The 24,205-nt window shown below is 38.3% G+C and overlaps 1 protein-coding gene across 1 annotated transcript; it reads right to left on the reverse strand.

The window, feature by feature from the left end:
• Positions 1–19,351: 19,351 nt before the first annotated feature.
• Positions 19,352–23,800, reverse strand: LOC133033693 (uncharacterized). Its single transcript, XM_061108725.1, has 10 exons — positions 23,144–23,800; positions 22,508–22,697; positions 22,183–22,431; positions 21,859–22,107; positions 21,535–21,783; positions 21,211–21,459; positions 21,029–21,135; positions 20,168–20,357; positions 19,908–19,971; positions 19,352–19,754 (listed from the first exon to the last, which is right to left on the reverse strand). Exons 1-10 carry the CDS (start codon positions 23,427–23,429, stop codon positions 19,644–19,646), a joined length of 1,944 nt encoding a protein of 647 aa, XP_060964708.1. The 5' UTR covers positions 23,430–23,800; the 3' UTR covers positions 19,352–19,643.
• Between the last annotated feature and the right edge of the window lie 405 nt (positions 23,801–24,205).

Here is a 24,205-nt window from a genome sequence, read left to right on the forward strand (position 1 = left end):
AATTTGTAAATTTTCACTAAGCAGGGGTGAAATTATAAAGAAAAGAGATTCTAGGTTTGTTGTTGTAAAGACCGCTTAGTTAATTTGGAAATTAGCAGTTAATTATGATTAATTATGAAAATTATTTATAGCTATTTAAATAATTTATTATGCTGTTATTTATTGAATTCAGAAATGCATTTTTATGTCACGTAGTAGTTTGCATAATTTTGCATTCCGGTGCCCGGTATTTTGGAACTCGGTGTTTGGCTCAGTAGAAATCACAACTTAGTATGTTAGTAGTTTGGGACGGTTTATTAGACATTGGGAATGTCGGGAATGGCCGGGAATTTAGAATTTCCCAAAAATACCCCTTTAGTGTGTTTTATGTGATTTGGGTGTGGAGGGGCAAAATGGTCTTTTTGCCCCAATGATATTTTGTCTTTAGTGATTTTATTAATTGAAAATAAATGTTTATTTTACTTGTTTATTTGGCTGAAATGAGTGATATATGCTATGTGGCTTTTATTTCTTTTTTCAAAAAACCAACACTTAGAAAAAATTAAAGAAAAATTTCAAAACAAAACTCTCTCAAGCTCTCTCTCTCTTTTCGGCCAAGGCTTGGAATTCTAGGGCTGGATTCTTCCTTTGATTTTCAAGATAGCTTCATCCTAAATTGTGATCTCTTGTTGTGGTATGTGATTTCTAGCTTTTCTCTCCTTTGTTTCTTGGAAAAAATTGATGAAAATAATATGAGTTATGCATGATGTTGCTGCTGTAACTGTTGTTGTTGTTTCCTTGATTAAAATATTGAGTTAAGTAGGTTTAATTAGATTGAATTGCATGCTTGAATTCCTTGTTCTAGTTGGATAGATTTTTATGTAAAAAGCTTGGGTTTTCAAAGAAAAATGGAGGTTTTGGTGGCTGTTGTGTTTGCATGAGTTAGATTCTAGTTTCTGAAGTTGTTATTAGTTTGATTATGAGTTTGAAGCATAGATTGAATGCATGTTAGGTGTTTTTACTCAAGTTTAAGTTTAGAACTCAAAGCTTGAGCTTTAATGGTGTTTTTCATTTCTGTGCATTTTGGGTGGTTTTGATGCCTTAGAAATGTTATTTGGGTCATATGGAGTAGGTCTGGAAGGTTTGAATTGATTTGGAGTCGATTTGTGCAAGATATGAATTTTTGATGTTGCTGCCTGCGAGGAACCGGAATTCCGGTTGTGCATCCGGAATTCCGGATGGGGTTTTGAATTTTCCCAGAACTGGAATTCCGGTTGGGCAACCGGTCTGCCGGTTGGGGAAAATTCTGAAACCCTAGTTTTCCTTGTTTTTATGTTTTAAGGGGTATTGCCATGCTTTTTATCGATAGGGAAACTTTTAGTTCCTAGTTTAAGTCCCCGGGAAGTGATTTAGCGTGTCACTTATAGTGTTGTGATTTTTATGGTTTAGGAGCCTGTAATCCGCCGCGCAGTTAAAGTTCTAGTCAGGTTGACCGGCACACCTGAATTCGGAATCCAGGTAAGATTAGTATAACAGTATGCATATGTAGATTACATGTTTAGCGTGCATGTAGGAAGCTTGTTAGATTACATTAGTTATGTATGTTGGCTTCGAACCATCCAACCCCGTCACGTCGGTACAGGCTGGAGTATGACCAGCAGGTGGAGTATGACCGGTTCGACCGATCAGGCTGACACTTGGTTGGTGGTTTCGTACTATTGACGTATCCCGTCGGTACAGGCTGGAGTATGACCAGCAGCCGGAGTATGACCGGTTCGACCGATCAGGTGGATATAGTAACACGTCGGTACAGGCTGGAATATGACCAGCAGCCGGAGTATGACCGGTTCGACCCATCTGGCTGTTACGTGTCAATAGTACCGTCCCTATGAACGTTCAGAACTCAGTACCGTGTTGGACACGGCAGTAGTGACTCAGTACCGTGTTGGACACGGCAGTAGTGGGACTCAGTATCGTGTTGGACAGGGCAGTTAGGGTTATGATTAGGGGTATGGGCGTCTGATCATGACCGGGATTATGTATGAATATTATTATGCTTTTCTTACTGAGTCTGTCGACTCACTATTCTACGTTTATGTGTAGGTAAAGGCAAGGCTAAAGCTGATGGACCGTGAACGAGCTTGTGAAGATTGTACATGTCGGGGCGGTTAGGCCTGGAGAGTACGATCCTCGGGACAGCGAGGCTGATTTTGTAACTAGTCGCTAGGCGACATTTATTTTGTATAAACAGTTAAATTTTGTAAATGATTTTGTAATCGGGATCCCGAGTCTTTTTGTAATTATATTTTACAAGTTTAATTAAAAAGCAAAAATTTTAATTAATCACGTTTTCCATAAACCTCGTTGATTAGCAACGAGCTGCACAGCATGTTTAAAAATCACATAATACGCCTATGCTAGTTAGGGTGTTACAATTTGGTATCAGAGCCGCCAGGTTGTCTTCCGAAGATCGTCACGACATGTACAATCATCATTTCACGGTTCAGTAAGCCTTTATTGCTTTAGTAGTTTATTTATTTATTTATGAAAAAGAAAAGCCTGATAGGAAGCATGTTAGTAGCCTGATAGTAGAATAGGCGCATGTTTCGTTTTTAATTTCCAAATTAAGCGGCATTAGTAAGCTCTCCTTGAATACGACCTGATATGCCAACTCTTGGTTTCGCAGGCGGTTCTAACTAGATGGACGCCAGGCGGACCACCAGGAGTCAGGGCAACTCAGTAGGGTCGAATCAAGGTCAGGGAGCTCAGTTTCCCCCGCCAGTTAGGGGCCGAGGTAGAGGTCCCCGAGGCAGGGCTCGTGGTCGGGGTGATGAGAACCCGCCACAGGCTGCCCAGGCTCCCCCAGTTGATTAGGGAGCCCAGAATTGGGAGGTTCGGTTTGCTGAGATGCAAGCTCGGATTGAAGAATAAGACCTCGAGATTCAGAGGGTGAGACAGCAGGGTGCTCCTGCAGTTCCAGTGCCCGTAGTTCCAGTGGCACCTGCCCCTGCTACCCAGGCCGAGATAGTGGTGGCGGCCAATAGATTGGAACCTCTGTATGAACGGTTCCGGAAGCAAGCACCTCCGGTTTTCCTGGGAGGTCCGGACGTGATGAAAGCCGAACAGTGGCTGACGGTGATTACCAAGATCCTGAATGTCATGGGTGTCACCGGTAATGATAGAGTGGTGTGTGCCACTTTCCGGTTCCGGAGGACGCTGCGGTGCAGTGGGACATGGTGTCTCAGATTCACGACGTCACCACCATGACCTGGGAAATGTTCCAGGAACTCTTCAACGCCAAGTACTATAATGAGGCGGTCAGAAGCGCCACGAGGAAAGAGTTCGCTCACCTGACCCAGCATGAGAACATGAGCGTCACCGAGTATACTACTCAGTTTGACCGGTTGGCGAGGTTAGCCTCGGGAATTGTGCCAACCGACTTCAGCAAGAAAGAGAAGTATCTTGATGGTTTAAATGCGAAGATCAAACATGATTTGATGATCACCACGAACGACAACACCACCTATGCTCAGATGGTGGAGAAGGCACTGCGAGCTGAGGGCGCAGTTGGGTGTATGTCGGAGTCAGCTAGTACTCTGGCGAGTGGCGGGGCTCCTACCCCTCCTGCATCAGGCTTTAGCAGAGGGAGTAGTGGTTCGGCCATTGATCAGAGGAAGAGAGCACCCACTGCTTCCGGTGGCTCGAGTCAGCACAAGAGGTTCCGGGGGAACCAGAACAGAGGGAGTCGTCCTGGTGGTACTGAGACCCGATTCTCCTATCCCGAGTGCCCTAGCTGCAAAAGGCACCATCGGGGTGAGTGCAAAGGTCAGGGATGCTTTTACTGTGGCATGCCCGGACACTTCAAGAGGGACTGTCCACAGCTCCGATCAGAGGCACCGAGAGCTCCGGCGATACCCACTCCAGCCAGGGTGTTCGTCATCACTCAGGCTGATACAGATGCCAGCCCATCAGTTGTCACAGGTCAGCTTTCTATTAATAACTCGCTATATTCAGTGCTATTTGATTCTGAGGCTACACATTCTTATGTGGCGGCCAGAGTCTTTAGTAAATTGGATAGACCGTATGATAGATATGAATCAGGGTTTGGAACCCTATTACCTGGCGGAGAGTTAGTTATCTCGAACAGGTGGATTAGGTCTATGCCGATCAGGATAGATGCCAGAGAGTTAAGTGCTGACTTGATAGAGATGAGTTTAGTAGAGTTCAATATTATTTTAGGAATGGATTTCCTATCTAAATATTCGGCGAGCATTGATTGTAAAAGGAAGATGGTGATCTTCCAACCAGAAAGTGAAAAACCATTTGTGTTTGTTGGTTCAGTTCAGGGATCTCGGATCCCGATGATTTCGGCCATGTCAGCTAGAGATTTATTGCACGGCGGATGCTTAGGGTTTCTGGCCGTGGTGGTGGACACCACTCGGCCAGATACCATTCAGCCAGAGGACATCAAAGTGGTTCGGGAATTTTTGGATGTATTTCCCGAAGAACTTCCAGGGTTACCACCTCAGCGGGAGATTGACTTTGTGATAGATTTGGCACCAGGGGTGGAACCGGATTCCAAAGCCCCGTATAGAATGGCTCCAGCTGAACTTAAGGAATTAAAGATTCAGCTCCAAGGGTTGCTTGACATAGGTTTTATTCGGCCCAGTGTGTCACCCTGGGGAGCCCCGGTTTTATTCGTCAAGAAGAAAGATGGATCTATGAGGATGTGCATCGACTATAGAGAATTGAACAAGCTGACGGTGAAGAATAAATATCCATTACCTAGAATCGATGATTTGTTCGATCAGCTTCAGGGGAAGACGGTCTTTTCTAAGATTGATCTCCGTTCGGGTTATCATCAGTTGAGAATCAGAGAGGAGGACATTCCGAAGACGGCTTTCCGCACTAGGTATGGACATTACGAATTTCTGGTTATGTCGTTCGGACTAACCAATGCTCCTGCAGCATTCATGGACTTGATGAATAGACTATTCAAGGATTTCCTCGATATCTGTGTGATTGTGTTTATCGACGACATCCTCGTGTACTCTTAATCAGAAGAGGAGCATGAGTTACATCTTCAGATGGTACTACAACGGCTTCGAGAACATAAGCTTTATGCCAAGTTCAAGAAATGTGAGTTTTGGCTATCTCAGGTGTCCTTCCTAGGGCACATTGTGAGCAAAGATGGGATCAAGGTGGATCACGGGAAGATTAAATCCGTCAGGGATTGGCCGAGACCGAAGACAGTGACAGAGATCAGAAGCTTCTTGGGATTAGCTGGGTACTACCGTAGGTTCGTGGAAGGGTTTTCAAAAAATTTCAATGCCCCTAACCGAGCTTACAAAGAAGAATCAGCGATTTATCTGGTCAGACAAGTGCGAAGCTAGTTTTCAAGAGCGAAAGCAGAGGTTGATTACCGCTCCAGTGCTAGCTTTGCCTTCAGACAAGGAGAAGTTCGTAGTTTATTGTGACGCATCCAAACATGGTTTGGGGTGTGTGTTGATGCAAGCCGATCGGGTTATCGCTTATGCCTCCCGACAGTTAAAGGATTATGAACAGCGATACCCGACTCATGAGCTAGAGTTGGCCGCGGTAGTTTTCGCATTGAAGATTTGGCGGCATTACCTTTATGGGGAAAAATGTGAAATCTATACCGACCATAAAAGTCTCAAGTATTTCTTTACTCAAAAAGATTTGAACATGAGACAGAGACGTTGGTTGGAGTTAGTGAAGGATTATGACTATGAGATCCTCTATCACCCTGGGAAGGCCAATGTAGTGGCCGATGCCCTGAGCAGAAAGGGTCCCGGGCAAGTAGCTAGTATGGCTCAGATCTCACCTCAGCTAGCAGAGGATATGGTTAGATCCAGCATTGAGTTTGTGGTAGGTCAGCTTCACAACTTAACGCTGCAATCTGATCTGTTGGAAAGAATAAAAGTCGTTCAGATGACGGATCCAGAGTTAGTGAAGATCAGAGATGAGGTGTTGGTTGGTCAAGCCAAGGACTTTTCAGTGTCAGATAACGGGATGCTTTTCTATAAAGCTAGGGTTTGTGTCCCGAATAGTGTGGAACTTAGGAATGAGATCTTTGAGGAGGCTCATTCTACCCCGTATTCTCTACATCCCGGCACCACTAAGATGTACCAAGATTTGAAACCGTACTTCTGGTGGAGCGGTATGAAGAAGAATTTGGTAGAATTCGTATCGAGATGCCTCACTTGTCAGCAGATTAAGGCTGAACATCAAAGACCAGCAGGGTTGTTGCAGCCTCTAACCCTACCAGAATTGAAGTGGGATGATATCACGATGGATTTTATGGTCGGATTACCTAGAACCACGAGTTTGTTTGATTCGATCTGGGTAGTGGTGGATCGATTCACGAAATCTGCTCATTTTCTGCCAGTTAGAACAACATTTACAGTGGATCAGTTGGCAGAGTTGTATGTCAGAGAGATAGTAAGACTTCACGGGGTACCGAAGTCTATAGTTTCGGACAGGGATCCGAAGTTCACCTCCAAATTTTGGCAGAGTTTGCAGCGAGCAATGGGTACAAAGCTGAAATTCAGTACAGCATTCCATCCTCAGACAGATGGTCAGTCTGAAAGGACAATTCAGATATTCGTGGACATGTTGCGAGCCTGTGTTATGGATTTCGAAGGCTCGTGGAATAAGTATCTACCGTTGATAGAATTTTCTTACAACAACAGTTACCGGAGTACGATAGGGATGGCTCCCTATGAACTGTTATACGGTAGGAAATGTAGATCTCCCATCCACTGGGATGAGACAGGGGAGAGGAAATACCTAGGTCCACAGTCAGTGCAGCGGACCAATGAGGCAATAGAGAAGATAAAAGCTAGAATGCTTGCCTCACAGAGTAGACAGAAGAGTTACGCAGATCCGAAACGCAGAGATGTTGAGTTCCAAGTAGGGGACCATGTGTTTTTACGGGTATCTCCGATGAAGGGGATCAAACGTTTTGGGAAAAGAGGCAAGTTATGCCCTAGATTTACAGGACCTTTCGAGATTCTCGAAAAGATAGGTCAAGTGGCATACCGGTTAGCATTGCCTCCAGCTTTATCAGCATTTCATAACGTATTCCATGTCTCGATGTTGAGAAAATACGTTTCAGATCCCTCTCATATACTCAGTTATGAGAGCCTAGAACTGCAGCCAGACATGACTTATGAAGAACAGCCAGTGCAGATCCTGGATAGAAAGGATAATGTCCTTCGGAATAAGACCATAGCATTGGTCAAGGTTCTCTGGAGAAACAGCAAGGTGGAGGAAGCCACCTGGGAGCTAGAGTCAGATATGAGAGCTCAATATCCAGAGTTATTCAGGTTAGATTTCGGGGACGAAATCCTTTTAACGGGGGGATAGTTGTAAAGACCGCTTAGTTAATTTGGAAATTAGCAGTTAATTATGATTAATTATGAAAATTATTTATAGCTATTTAAATAATTTATTATACTGTTATTTATTGAATTCAGAAATGCATTTTTATGTGACGTAGTAGTTTGCATAATTTTGCATTCCGGTGCCCAGTATTTTGGAACTCGGTGTTTGGCTCAGTAGAAATCACAACTTAGTATGTTAGTAGTTTAGGACGGTTTATTAGACATTGGGAATGTCCGGAATGGCTGGGAATTTAGAATTTCCCAAAAATACCCCTTTAGTGTGTTTTATGTGATTTTGGTGTGGAGGGGCAAAATGGTCTTTTTGCCCCAATGATATTTTGTCTTTAGTGATTTTATTAATTGAAAATAAATGTTTATTTTATTTGTTTACTTGGCTGAAATGAGTGATATGTGCTATGTGGCTTTTATTTCTTTTTTCAAAAAACCAACACTTAGAAAAAATTAAAGAAAAATATCAAAACAAAACTCTCTCAAGCTCTCTCTCTCTTTTCGGCCAAGGCTTGGAATTCTAGGGCAGGATTCTTCCTTTGATTTTCAAGATAGCTTCATCCTAAATTGTGATCTCTTGTTGTGGTATGTGATTTCTAGTTTTTTTCTCCTTTGTTTCTTGGAAAAAATTGATGAAAATAATATGAGTTATGCATGATATTGTTGCTGTAATTGTTGTTGTTGTTTCCTTGATTAAAATGTTGAGTTAAGTAGGTTTAATTAGATTGAATTGCATGCTTGAATTCCTTGTTCTAGTTGGATAGATTTTTATGTAAAAAGCTTGGGTTTTCAAAGAAAAATGGAGGTTTTGGTGGCTGTTGTGTTTGCATGAGTTATATTCTAGTTTCTGAAATTGTTATTAGTTTGATTATGAGTTTGAAGCATAGATTGAATGCATGTTAGGTGTTTTTACTCAAGTTTGAGTTTAGAACTCAAAGCTTGAGCTTTAATGGTGTTTTTCATTTCTGTGCATTTTGGGTGGTTTTGATGCCTTAGAAATGTTATTTGGGTCATATGGAGTAGGTCTGGAAGGTTTGAATTGATTTGGAGTCGATTTGTGCAAGATATGAATTTTTGATGTTGCTGCATGCGAGGAACCGGAATTCCGGTTGTGCATCCGGAATTCCGGATGGGGTTTTAAATTTTCCCAGAACTGGATTCCGGTTGGGCAACCGGTCTGCCGGTTGGGGAAAATTCTGAAACCCTAGTTTTCCTCGTTTTTATGTTTTAAGGGGTATTGCCATGCTTTTTATCGATAGGGAAACTTTTAGTTCCTAGTTTAAGTCCCCGGGAAGTGATTTAGCGTGTCACTTATAGTGTTGTGATTTTTATGGTTTAGGAGCCTGTAATCCGCCGCGCAGTTAAAGTTCCAGTCAGGTTGACCGGCACACCTGAATTCGGAATCCAGGTAAGATTAGTATAACAGTATGCATATGTAGATTACATGTTTAGCGTGTATGTAGGAAGCCTGTTAGATTACATTAGTTATGTATGTTGGCTTCGAACCATCCAACCCTGTCACGTCGGTACAGGCTGGAGTATGACCAGCAGCCGGAGTATGACCGGTTCGACCGATCAGGCTGACACTTGGTTGGTGGTTCCGTACTATTGACGTATCCCGTCGGTACAGGCTGGAGTATGACCAGCAGCCGGAGTATGACCGGTTGGACCGATCAGGTGGATATAGTAACACGTCGTTACAGGCTGGAGTATGACCAGCAGCCGGAGTATGACCGGTTCGACCGATCTGGCTGTTACGTGTCAATAGTACCGTCCCTATGAACGTTCAGAACTCAGTACCGTGTTGGACACGGCAGTAGTGACTCAGTACCGTGTTGGACACGGCAGTAGTGGGACTCAGTATCGTGTTGGACACGGCAGTTAGGGTTATGATCAGGGGTATGGGCGTCTGATCATGACCGGGATTATGTATGAATATTATTATGCTTTTCTTACTGAGTCTGTCGACTCACAGTTCTACGTTTATGTGTAGGTAAAGGCAAGGCTAAAGCTGATGGACCGTGAACGAGCTTGTGAAGATTGTACATGTCGGGGCGGTTAGGCCTGGAGAGTACGATCCTCGGGACAGCGAGGCTGATTTTGTAACTAGTCGCTAGGCGACATTTATTTTGTATAAACAGTTAAATTTTGTAAATGATTTTGTAATCGGGATCCCGAGTCTTTTTGTAATTATATTTTACAAGTTTAATTAAAAAGCAAAAATTTTAATTAATCACGTTTTCCATAAACCTCGTTGATTAGCAACGAGCTGCACAGCATGTTTAAAAATCACGTAATACGCCTATGCTAGTTAGGGTGTTACAGTTTATTAATTAAGAGACTCTATTTCTAATTAAAGATTCAGCTCCAAGGGTTGCTTGACATAGGGTTTATTCGGCCCAGTGTGTCACCCTGGGGAGCCCCGGTTTTATTCGTCAAGAAGAAAGATGGATCTATGAGGATGTGCATCGACTATAGAGAATTGAACAAGCTGACGGTGAAGAATAAATATCCATTACCTAGAATCGATGATTTGTTCGATCAGCTTCAGGGGAAGACGGTCTTTTCTAAGATTGATCTCCGTTCGGGTTATCATCAGTTGAGAATCCGAGAGGAGGACATTCCGAAGATGGCTTTCCGCACTAGGTATGGACATTACGAATTTCTTGTTATGTTGTTCGGACTAACCAATGCTCCTGCAGCATTAATGGACTTGATGAAAAGAGTATTCAAGGATTTCCTCGATATCTGTGTGATTGTGTTTATCGACGACATCCTCGTGTACTCTCAATCAGAAGAGGAGCATGAGTTACATCTTCAGATGGTACTACAACGGCTTCGAGAACATAAGCTTTATGTCAAGTTCAAGAAATGTGAGTTTCGGCTATCTCAGGTGTCCTTCCTAGGGCACATTGTGAGCAAAGATGGGATCAAGATGGATCACGGGAAGATTGAATCCGTCAGGGATTGGCCGAGACCGAAGACAGTGACAGAGGTCAGAAGCTTCTTGGGATTAGCTGGGTACTACCGTAGGTTCGTGGAAGGGTTTTCAAAAAATTTCAATGCCCCTAACCGAGCTTACAAAGAAGAATCAGCGATTTATCTGGTCAGACAAGTGCGAAGCTAGTTTTCAAGAGCTAAAGCAGAGGTTGATTACCGCTCCAGTGCTAGCTTTGCCTTCAGACAAGGAGAAGTTTGTAGTTTATTGTGACGCATCCAAACAGGGTTTGGGGTGTGTGTTGATGCAAGCCGATCGGGTTATCGCTTATGCCTCCCGACAGTTAAAGGATTATGAACAGCGATACCCGACTCATGACCTAGAGTTGGCCGCGGTAGTTTTCGCATTGAAGATTTGGCGGCATTACCTTTATGGGAAAAAGTGTGAAATCTATACCGACCATAAAAGTCTCAAGTATTTCTTTACTCAGAAAGATCTGAACATGAGACAGAGACGTTGGTTGGAGTTAGTAAAGGATTATGACTATGAGATCCTCTATCACCCTGGGAAGGCCAATGTAGTGGCTGATGCCCTGAGCAGAAAGGGTCCCGTGCAAGTAGCTAGTATGGTTCAGATCTCACCTCAGCTAGCAGACGATATGGTTAGATCCAGCATTGAGTTTGTGGTAGGTCAGCTTCACAACTTAACGCTGCAATCTGATCTGTTGGAAAGAATAAAAGTCGCTCAGATGACGGATCCAGAGTTAGTGAAGATCAGAGATGAGGTGTTGGCTGGTCAAGCCAAGGACTTTTCAGTGTCAGATAACGGGATGCTTTTGTATAAAGCTAGGGTTTGTGTCCCGAATAGTGTGGAACTTAGGAATGAGATCTTTGAGGAGGCTCATTCTACCCCGTATTCTCTACATCCCGGCACCACTAAGATGTACCAAGATTTGAAACCGTACTTCTGGTGGAGCGGTATGAAGAAGAATTTGGTAGAATTCGTATCGAGATGCCTCACTTGTCAGCAGATTAAGGCTGAACATCAAAGACCAGCAGGGTTGTTGCAGCCTCTAACCCTACCAGAATGGAAGTAGGATGATATCACGATGGATTTTGTGGTCGGATTACCTAGAACCACGGGTTTGTTTGATTCGATCTGGGTAGTGGTGGATCGATTCACGAAATCTGCTCATTTTCTGCCGGTTAGAACAACATTTACAGTGGATCAGTTGGCAGAGTTGTATGTCAGAGAGATAGTAAGACTTCACGGGGTACCGAAGTCTATAGTTTCGGACAGGGATCCGAAGTTCACCTCCAAATTTTGGCAAAGTTTGCAGCGAGCAATGGGTACAAAGCTGAAATTCAGTACAGCATTCCATCCTCAGACAGATGGTCAGTCCGAAAGGACAATTCAGATATTGGAGGACATGTTGCGAGCCTGTGTTATGGATTTCGAAGGCTCATGGAATAAGTATCTACCGTTGATAGAATTTTCTTACAACAACAGTTACCAGAGTACGATAGGGATGGCTCCCTATGAACTGTTATACGGTAGGAAATGTAGATCTTCCATCCACTGGGATGAGACAGGGGAGAGGAAATACCTTGGTCCAGAGTCAGTGCAGCGGACCAATGAGGCAATAGAGAAGATAAAAGCTAGAATGCTTGCCTCACAGAGTAGACAGAAGAGTTACGCAGATCCGAAACGCAGAGATGTTGAGTTCCAAGTAGGGGACCATGTGTTTTTACGGGTATCTCCGATGAAGGGGATCAAACGTTTTGGGAAAAGAGGCAAGTTATGCCCTAGATTTACAGGACCTTTCGAGATTCTCAAAAAGATAGGTCAAGTGGCATACCGGTTAGCATTGCCTCCAGCTTTATCAGCATTTCATAACGTATTCCATGTCTCGATGTTGAGAAAATACGTTTCAGATCCCTCTCATATACTCAGTTATGAGAGCCTAGAACTGCAGCCAGACATGACTTATGAAGAACAGCCAGTGCAGATCCTAGATAGAAAGGATAAAGTCCTTCGGAATAAGACCATAGCATTGGCCAAGGTTCTCTGGAGAAACAGCAAGGTGGAGGAAGCCACCTGGGAGCTAGAGTCAGATATGAGAGCTCAATATCCAGAGTTATTCAGGTTAGATTTCGGGGACGAAATCCTTTTAAGGGGGGGATAGTTGTAAAGACCGCTTAGTTCATTTGGAAATTAGCAGTTAATTATGATTAATTATGAAAATTATTTATAGCTATTCAAATAATTTATTATACTGTTATTTATTGAATTCAGAAATGCATTTTTATGTGACGTAGTAGTTTGCATAATTTTGCATTCCGGTGCCCAGTATTTTGCATAATACTTATAATATTATGTATATAAATAAAAAATCCCCTAATAATAAGGGTTTATATCATTTTAGAGTATTTTCACAAATTACCAGTTCGACTTTATAGTTTTTAAAATTTTATTTTAGACTTTGTATTTTTTAAAAATTACAATTTGGACTTTACGGTCAATTTTTATTTGTTATGACAAAAGTACTCTTAATTATAAAAAAAAATTATATTATTTAAGACCCCATATTAAATATTTTAGTATATTGACACCTAATTTTTAAAAATTTTACTTCGGACCTCACTTTTATTTTAAAAAAATAAATAAAAATAAGTAACTAAAATTATTTCTTAGTCAAAATATTTCCTAATGTATACAGATTAATATAAATAAATGAGAATTTAATACTCAAAATTTAAACAAAAAAATATTTTTCTAATTATTAAAGAAAATAAATTTTGCTACAAAATAATTTTTTAAAAAAATTAAGGGTCATAATACTAAAAATATATGATCCGAAAAATTGTAAAAATCTTTTTATAACTAAGAGCTTTTCGGTCATAGTTAGAAATATTTTGACCTTAAGAGTCTTAATTGTAATCTTTTAGAAAATATAAGGTTCAAAATAGAATATTTTAAAATATGAGGTCTAAACTGGTAATTTGTCAAAATATGGGGTATAAAATAGTATGAATCCTAAATATAATTTTTTTTTTTTTGGCGTAACCTTAATTTAATTAAAATGGTATAGAGTTGAAATATATGTCGATTATATGAAAGAAATGGAGAGAGAATAGTTTAAGTGAAAATAAACAGAAAAGAGTGTTATAAATAAAGTATACAATACAATTTTTTTTTTTTTAGTGAAAAACTGATGTGAAACTGATAGAAAATAGGAAGTAAAAACCACGTTACAAGATTAGAAAAATAAAACATTGGAACCACATGAATTCCACATATTCTCTATCCGTTCCCAAAGCTTTCTTTGCCAAGCTATGAGCTAGGACATTTTGATGTCGTGGGATGTAATCAATGGAGGCCTTGGGAAAAGAGACAGAGAAGTAACAATAGTCTGAATCCAATCCGAGAGAGTGGATCTATCTTTCCATTTATGCTTGATTTTATTCACTAAAACTTGGCAATTCAAGAAGATACCAGTTAAAGGCAAATTGCACTTCTTGGCAGCAGGTGAGGGCTGAAGAAAGGGCTTGAGCTTCAGTAATGATAGGAGCTACGGTATCAGGGTGGGAAGATGACAGAGTAGCCACCACTTCGCCTTTGCTATTTTGCACCTCAACACCAAAACCTATTTGCAAGCTGTTTTCACAAATGGTAGCATCAGTGAAAAGGTTTTAAAAACCTAGAGGAGGGGGCAGCAAGAGACAAATGAGTCAGGAATAGGTCTATGTTGGAATTTATTTTACCAGGATCTTAGATCTACTCACAACTATGTTGTTTAACATCCTAAATATGAACTTTCTAAAACGATATAAACATATATAAAGTTAAGGAAACCTTACATTGGTTGTAGCGGAATAATATGTCTCCTTCCACTCAGATCTCTAACCCTTGTACCCTTTCTATCGCAGAGTATTATCAAGATCTGAGTCTGAATGTCCTTCTCTTTGAACTGGATCCTTCACGATCTTCCAAACTATGATTGAGGTACCACTTGCTGTGTGTGGGCACTACTCTATCACTAGGGTGTTTCGAAATTATGAAGAGGAAAAAAGAGAGAGGTGGTCGGCTATAGAGAGAAAGTGGAAGGCTCAATTTTTCTGAAAAGGCAATCTCTTGAATTACTGAATAACTCTTATTTTAGTGTGAGCCATCACTTTCTATTTATAGGCAACTACTAGGTTTAGGTTAGTAATTATTTGGCATTAAAATAATGAAAATATTAATTGGAAAAAGCTATTCAAGTGGCTGGCCATGGTGTTAATGGGCCCCACTTGGAATTTTGTAGTTTTCACAATTTTTATTTCTATTTTCTCAAAAATACCAATTTTCTAATTCTAACTATTTAAATGCCAAAACTAATTATTTAATAACTAAAATAGATTATTAAATAATATTGTCATTTAACATAATTATTAATTAGACATATAGAGTCTCTTAATTAATAAACTGTAACACCCTAACTAGCATAGGCGTATTACGTGACTTTTAACCATGTTGTGCAGCTCGTTGCTAATCAACGAGGTTTATGGAAAACGTGATTAATTAAAATTTTTGCTTTTTAATTAAACTTGTAAAATATAATTACAAAAAGACTCGGGATCCCGATTACAAAATCATTTACAAAATTTAACTGTTTATACAAAATAAATGTCGCCTAGCGACTAGTTACAAAATCAGCCTCGCTGTCTCGAGGATCGTACTCTCCAGGCCTAACCGCCCCGACATGTACAATCTTCACAAGCTCGTTCACGATCCATCAGCTTTAGCCTTGCCTTTACCTACACATAAACGTAGAACTGTGAGTCGACAGACTCAGTAAGAAAAGCATAATAATATTCATACATAATCCCGGTCATGATCAAACGCCCATATCCCTGATCATAACCCTAACTGTCGTGTCCAACACGATACTGAGTCCCACTACTGCCGTGTCCAACACGGTACTGAGTCACTACTGCCGTGTCCAACATGGTACTGAGTTCTGAACGTTCATAGGGACGGTATTATTAACACGTAACAGCCTGATCGGTCGAACCGGTCATACTCCGACTGCTGGTCATACTCCAGCCTGTACCGACGTGTTACTATATCCACCTGATCGGTCGAACCGGTCATACTCCGGCTGCTGGTCATACTCCAGCCTGTACCGACGGGATACGTCAATAGTACGGACCCACCAACCAAGTGTCAGCCTGATCGGTCGAACCGGTCATACTCCGGCTGCTGGTCATACTGCAGCCTGTACCGACGTGACAGGGTTGGATGGTTCGAAGCCAACATACATAACTAATGTAATCTAATAGGCTTCCTACATGCTCGCTAAACATGTAATCTACATATGCATACTGTTATACTAATCTTACCTGGATTCCGAATTCAGGTGTGCCGGTCAACCTGGCTGGAACTTTAACTGCGCGGCGGATTACAAGCTCCTAAACCTTAAAAATCACAACACTATAAGTGACACGCTAAATCACTTCCCGGGGACTTAAACTAGGAACTAAAAGTTTCCCTATCGATAAAAAGCATGGCAATACCCCTTAAAACATAAAATTGAGAAAATCTAGGGTTTTTGAAATTTCCCCAACCGGCAGACCGGTTGCCCAACCGGAATTCCGGTTCTGGGAATTTTCGAAGCCCATCCGGAATTCCGGATGCACAACCGGAATTCCGGTTCCTCGCAGACAGAATTTCAAAAATTCATATCTCAACCAATTCAACCCCAAATTGATTCAAACCTTCCAGACCTACTCCATACATCCCAAATAACATTTTCAAAGCATTAAAATAGCCCAGAATTCACAGATACGAAATTTGCCATTAAAGCTCAAGCTTTGAGTTCTAAACTCAAACTTGAGCAAAACCACCTAGCATGCATTCAAACCCACTTAATTCTACTTAATCAAGCTTAACTAAGCCTCTGAAAACAATTAACAACAATAACAACAACACAGAAACAGATTCACAACATTTTCTTCCAAAAATCACATTTTTGAGCTAGAACTTCCAAACTTGAAACAAAGTAATTTTCATGCATAAACAAGCTCTAAACTACTCAAAATAGCAAGATTAAACCACAGAAATTAACCTCAATTCACAGCAGCAAGAACACATTAAAATCAAGCATGCATCATTACCTTTTCACACATTTTTTTCTAAAATTATAAAAAGAAAAGTTTAGAAACTTTACGAAGGATGAAGAACACTTAGAATGCAAGAAAAATAGCTTGAAATCAGAATTTTCCAGCCCTAAAACCACCCTTCAGCCGAGAGAGAAAGAGAGGAAAAGAGAGAGAGAGTTTTTGCAATTTTTCTATTTTCTAAACTTATGATTTTTTTGATAAAATGAGAAAATGAAATAAATTAACATATATCATTCATTTCAGCCAAACTTTAATAAAATAAACCTTTATTTTCAAATAATCAAGTCACTAAAAGACAAAACACTAATGGGGCAAAAAGACCATTTTGCCCCTCCACCTTAAAACCACATAAATCATACTAAAGGGGTATTTTTGGGAAATTCTAACTTCCCGGCCATTCCCGACATTCCCAATGTCTAATAACTCGTCCCAAACTACTAACATACTAAGTTGTGATTTCTACTGAGCCAAACGCCGAGTTCCAAAATACCGGGCACCGGAAATGCAAAATATGAAAACTACTGAATAACATAACCATGCATTTCTGAATTCCATAAATAACAGTATAATAAATTATTTAAATAGCTATAAATAATTTTCATAAATCATCATGATTAACTGCTAATTTCCAAATTAACTAAGCGAGCTTTACAATTATATAGTTTATTAGTAAAATTAATATGTATAATAATTTTTATAGCAACTAATTTTATTATGTTTAAGATACTATTTGGTAATTTTATAAATTTTTATATTAACATATCAAAATGCTTTATTATATAAATTTGTTATTAATATACCATATCGTAACTTTTAAATATAATATAATAAAAGATTTTATAGTAATTTATAATCTTATATATAATTTGCAATTGACATTGGTATGCATAATTAATTCTTATTAATTTTATGGCAAGTTACTATAAGTGTCTTATTATTTCATATTTAAATGTAGCATAGTATCTAAATAAGTCTATTTTATTATGTGATTTCGATAATTATTTTTTTAAAATATATATAAAGAAACTAAATCGTATCTTAAGTACCACATAATTAGTTACATTAAAAAAAATATTATTTTAGTTAATATTATGTTGTCTTATTGTTTAAAATATGTTAACTTATTAATAAAATTAGTAGATGTAATATAATGTTTAAGATACTATTTGATTACTCATAAATATTTTTTATTTGTTATAATTACTCATAAATTTTTTATATTCATATTAAATAAATTTTTCTAAGTATATCATTTAGTAACTTTTTTTTATGTAAATCATTTGGTAACTTTAATATAAAATAACAAAAAAGTTAACTAGTCTATGACACTAGTTTGTATTTTTTTTTTCTTCTAATTATGAATTTAGGCTACCTTTTGTTAACAAAATATTTTTTTTTATAAGAAAAACCAAAATGATTTTGATGACAGTAGTAACTTATTTTACAATATCTTTTTTATTAACTCATAAAATTGATTTGTATATTAAATTTTATTTGAGTTGATAAAAAGTAATTAAAAAGTTACATTTTTTTATAAAACCTATTTAAATGGTTTGATAAAATTTATTTATTAAGAATTACTATATGAAATTTTTTAAATATAAATAATAAAATACTTTTTAGTAATCACTTAATATCAAATGATTTGTTGGTTTGAAAATTTGGTTATTTGAATAAAAAGAAAAAAATAATTTTTTTTATTTGCATATCAAAATATTTAATTAAAAAAATAAATTACAATGATATAATTTTTAGCTCTTGCTCGTGAAGTTTAAAAAATTTATATAGAATTTCACAAAAAAAAAAAAATCTAAATGTCATTAAAAAAAAAAAAAAAAAAAAAAAAAAAAAAGCTAGAAGTAATACATTGAAGTGGAGAGTGAACTTAATCTCAGAAAAAAAAAAAGCATAAGCAAAGAAACAAAAACTGGGTGGCTAGCAAAAGAGAGGAATAATTGTTTTCGGTATACGCGTATAAGCAATTTATTAAAGAAATTCGGTACTTTACAACATTAAAATATTAAAGTCTATTTTTATAAATATTTTACAAAATACGTATTTGTAGGTAATTTTCTCTTATTATTATGCTCATTCAATTTCTCTCAAGTCACTTACTCCCCAATGACTTCCAAACTTGATAAAAGATATATAAATATGTAGACATTTAAAAAAGATGTACGGTAAATAAAAATGTCTCCATATATACACTATTTAATATGTTCACAATTATTACTATATGGAGACATATTTTCTAAAAGCAAGACTTACAAATATTATAACTTATTTCTTTTAAGGATATTATAACTTATTTTAGTGTAGAATTTATTCCTATTTAGAACTAGTCCAAGTTAGAACTATAACTTTTTATGACTATTTATGAGTTATTCTGTTTTACTGCATTTGAAATTGTAATTGTTAATTTTACTTATTGAATAAATCTTAACACCTTCGATTCCAGATATTATGCTTTCCTCTAATCTGGCTGGTCACATCATTTAACAATATTTTATAAAACAGACAATGAAGCAAAATGTGATGGCTAGTAACGTCAATTGTAGTTGTAGACATATGAAATTGACGTCTTTAATCTTGAAGCAGCATTCCTAATGTTGACCACTATCACCTAACCCAGCCCAACAAGGTTTAAACAAAACAACTACTAGAATTGCAGAAAAGATGGCCCAAGTGGGGGTGACATGACTGCCAACCAAATGTTCCGACAAGCAACGCAAGCAAAGGGCATTACAAATTTACATTTTATCCACTAAAAAAAAAAAGATAACAAGAGAATCGCGTAGTCATAGTTAATATTTCAATCAATATGTTCAATGGAGTAGGCTAACGAAGCGTTGTGATTGGATCCATGTAAAATGAGATTATATCATTGATTCACAAAGGCAAGAGCATAATTTTGTGCGATTAAACACAAGAGAAAGGAAGAAAAAAAAACTACAAATATTTGTGGCTATACTTTAACTAATTTTATCTGCAAGAGGGTTCTAATGTGATTGAGCTGATGTTAATAGGAGACGAGGACTGTAAACTTGGCCAGAATATTTAACTGCATACCTTCGTTAGCTATACAAAAGGGTTATGTTGCTTATTACTCATCTAATATGGTAATACTATTAACTCTTGCAGTTAGTCCTACTCTGAAAGATACTCAACCTCCTCCTCTTGTAGTTCAAATGCATCAATTTCTGCAAAATAAGCTCTCTGCTGCTCGATAAATTCTTGTGACAAAGCTTTCTTTTGACCCTGCTTACACAGAAATCATATTGACAGATTTTAGCTTGAGAATCAAATAAAATCATTTTTTAAGCAGGAAAATAGCTTCATAGTTCATCCGATGGTACAATAATGGTAAAGAGCTCCCTGCAAAGAAAGGAATAGATCAATCTAAAAACAAACCTTTTTAGTTGGAACTGTGTTTGCCTTCGATACACTATTTCCTCCAGTTTCCCTTATGTTCTCCCTGTTTTGAAAGCAAAGAGAGACCCCAGGAGGTAAATATTAGTTTACATACAAGACCTTTGCAAATCAAATAAACTTATATTTGGCTGCACAAAAAATCAAGAGTTTCAATTGTGCGTCAACATTTAGTACATCTGTGAAGTTACATGTAAATATCAAACATGAAGAAAATACATAATACTAACTAATATACTTACCCAATCTTCTGGATCTTTGTTGCAGGAGGACAACTCACAGGCTCAGCAATGGCCTTGCCTTTGCACTTACGTGCTCTTAACAAGTCACTCAAACGTTCATCGCTTGCCTCTGCTGTACATTTCCTCTTCTGTGCAGTCCGTCTACAACTGTAAATGTGACATGGCTTGAAAGGATCAACAGTATTTCCACCTGAAAATCAGACAATAGAATTTTTCCGTAAGTTTATGAACCACAAACAATCCACACTCAATGACAATGTCCCTAAACCTGAGAAATAATATGCAGAGTCAAAATTCAACTAAAATATAGCTTGTCTACATTTAAATGCATGAAATGGCAGCAAATCCCTACCAAACCAATGCTGAAAAATAAAGTTCTGCAAACATGTTCAGGATAAGATGTAACGATGTTCTTAGAAGTGTGTTTCGGTAAGGGAGAACAATGAGAAAAAAGAGGGAAGGAGGGGAGGGGGGGCAGGCTACAGGATGGAAAGCAGTGGAATTAACAATCCATTTGGCCAACTTTTACTCCTTCCATAAATGGACTTATAACATATAGGCAAAATAAGAACCCTCCCATTCCTGTACACTTTCCTTCCCTGTGTCATGTACCTCTTCTAACTTTCTGCCCTCATCACATGGCCTATGTAACTATGCAGAAACTAAAAAATTCTGAAGACAATGATAAAACAATGATGCAGCAGGGGGAGATTAAAAAAAGTATAGACAAGGCCAGAGCACCAGTAATTCCCAGACAACATCAGATTCAGCCGTTCATAAAACAAGAACTGGATATAATAATTTCCTTAAACTAAAATAAAGAATAAGCCCTACATTTTTGATACAAAATAGATATCATACCTGAAATAGACAATGAACTAGGCCGTGAAGGAGAGGAAACAGTCGGAGGTGGGGAAGGATAGAATGATTCTGATGTCTTGCCCTTTTTAACTGAGGATCGAGTGATGCTGTACATCCATAAAGATAGACTGTAAATACAAAGCAGGAAGAAAATAAAAGATCAAATTAACTTGGATACTCACTAAATCTTCTTTGTTGGAGGAATGCAAGTATTGGGATCAACAATTCCCTTTCCTTTGTTCCTTCTTTTCTCTGCTATTAAAGCATCCTCAAAAAGCTCCTCAGTTGGGGTTATTGTACTCCTCCTTTTCTCAGAGGTTTGTCTATTAACATTGACTGAACATGGCTCGAGAGCCTTGGAAATAATCGGAGGTGAGGAGAGATAGACCATATCTGATGTGTTCTCCTTTCGGACGGTGGATTGAGTGATGCTATACATCCAACAAGATACACTATAAATACAAAGCAGGAAAAGAATAAAAGATTAAAGTAACTTGGATACTTACTAAATCTTCTTTGTAGCGGGAGTGCAAGTATTGGGATCAACAATTTCCTTTCCTTTCTTCCTTCTTTTCTCTGCTATTAAAGCATCCTCAAAAAGCTCCTCAATTGGGGTTATTGTACTCTTCCTTTTCTCAGAGGTCTGTCTATGAATGTTAACTGAACATGGATCGAGAGGCTTGGAAACAATCGGAGGTGAGGAAAGATAGACCAATTCTGATGTGTTCTCCTTTCGGACGGTGGATTGAGTGATGCTGCACATCCATCAAGATACACTATAAATACAAAGCAGGAAGAAACTAGAAAATCAAAGTAACTTGGAAACGTACTCAATATTCTTTGTTGCGGGAGTGCAAGTATTGGGATCAAGAATTTCCTTTCCTTTCTTCCTTCTTTTCTCTGCTATTAAAGCATCCTCAATAAGCTCCTCACTTGGGGTTATTGTACTCTTCCTTTTCTCAGAGGTCTGTCTATGAACGTTAACTGAACATGGCTCGAGAGGCTTGGAAACAATCGGAGGTGAGGAGAGGTAGACCAATTCTGACGTGTTCTCCTTTTGGACGGTGGATTGAATGATGCTGTACATCCATCAATATACACTATAAATACAAAGCAGAAAGAAAATAAAACATCAAAGTAACTTGGGAACCTACTCAATCTTCTTTGTTGCGGGCGAACAAGTATTGGGGTCAACAATTTCCTTTCCTTTCTTCCTTCTTTTCTCTGCTATTAAAGCATCCTCAAAAAGCTCCTCAGTTGGGGTTATTGTATCCTTCCTTTCCTCAGAGGTCGGTCTATGAACATCAACTGAGCATGGGTCAAGAGCCTCGGAAACAATTGGAGGTGGAGAAAGATAGACTGATTCTGATGTGTTCTTCTTTGGGACTACAGATTGAGCAACGCTGCACATGCATCAAGATATACTATAAATACAAAACAGAAAGCAAATAAAAAGATCCAAGTAAGTTAGATACTAACTCAATCTTCTTTGATGCAAGTGTACAAGTATTGGGATCAATATTTTCCTTTCCTATGTTCCTCCTTTTCCCTGCTGTTATAACGTCCCCAAAGAGCTCCTCAGTTGGGGGTATTTTACTCTTCCGTTTCGCAGTGGTCTGTCCAGGACCTTTAACTGAACATGGGTCGAGAACCTCAGTATTACCTCTACCTGTAATTCAGAACATGGAATTCAACCCTTAGTTTTTGATTACATAAATAAGTAAATAACTTATGGCAGTGCTTCCATCACAGTACAAAATTATACACCACCAAAGCTCGAGTATACACATCAAATGTAGCAAATCCATACTAACCCCAATATCGAAAAACTGAAATTAGCCGGTTTAAACCATAAAAATTGAGAACTCAATTAACTATTTAGAACCTAATTAACTTCAGTTCAGAAAGACTAATATGTAAATCCATGAAGGCTGTGTTAAACAGCCAGAGAACCAGTAATTCAGAAAACAGACATAAGATTCATTCAAACAGTCAATAGAACAAAGGTTATAATTCATCGAATTATCTAAAAATCAAAAGCCAGAACAAACCCTAGATTTTGAAGCTGAATTGAACATCTACTATACTGGAAGAAGAAGAAAAAGAAGACAATACCAGAAGCAGAGAACAACATGGGAGGTCGCAAAGGAGGGGAAGCAACCTGCGGAGGGCGAAGAGAGACATTTTGTGACGCGTCGGTGTTCTTGGCAGAGTTGCCATCGTTATTGGTGGTAAGAAGCTTGTTGACGGTAGAAGAGGAAAAAAGGGGCTTCTGGGGTTTGAGACGTAGAGAGGAAAACGATGGAGAGCGAGAAGATTGTGTGTTAGCGGTGTTTTTGGTGTTTGTACAATCGAAGAGTGGCTTTCGAACTCTAACTCTTCTTCTTCGCTCACCTTCCATTTTTTTTTTCTAGTGCTTACTTTCCATATTTCAGTGAACCAGACACAGCTCCTCACTCAAATTATATATATTATTATAATATGTAAAAGTAGAATGACAGAGAAGAAATGTGTGTGGATTGTGGACGGGGAACAATTATTAATTTTTTTTTTTTTTTTTTTTTGGAAAGGCGGGAAATTCTGGTATTTTGTTGGGTAAGTTAAGTAAGAGAGTCGGGTTTCTTCTCTCTTCTTCTTTTTTTCGAGTTGGTTCGTTCAGCGGATGAGAGAGAGAGTGAGTCAGTGAGATGAGATCAATTCAATTCAAAAGTTCAACTGAGCCTGAACCACTGTTCATTTTTACGTTCCGAGAGGGTATCCACGGCCATATTACAAGGAAATGGGCTAATTGGGCTGGGAAGAGTAATGCCCAATTGACCCCGCAATGACACAAAAATTAAGGGAAATTTGACTTAGTAAAAATTACATTAAATGGATTTTATAAAAAAACTTACAAATACTATATGGCTTTACTACTCTTTTATGGTATTTTATATGTCATATTTTTTTTGGAGAAAATTATATTGTATACTTAATTTACTTTATTTGTTATAATTTTTACTTTCATTTTTATATTTTTAAAGATGTACTCACTTTTATAAATGATGTGTCTATTAGATCCTTAGGTTAATGTAAATTATATGTTAGACTTAAGTAGAGAGTGATGATATATTGAACAACTCACTCATAAAAGTGGGTATATTTTAATAAAATTTAATATGATGATATATTTTATTA

This window comes from Cannabis sativa, chromosome 1 (genome assembly GCF_029168945.1).
Source record: "Cannabis sativa cultivar Pink pepper isolate KNU-18-1 chromosome 1, ASM2916894v1, whole genome shotgun sequence".
Taxonomy (NCBI): domain Eukaryota; kingdom Viridiplantae; phylum Streptophyta; class Magnoliopsida; order Rosales; family Cannabaceae; genus Cannabis; species Cannabis sativa.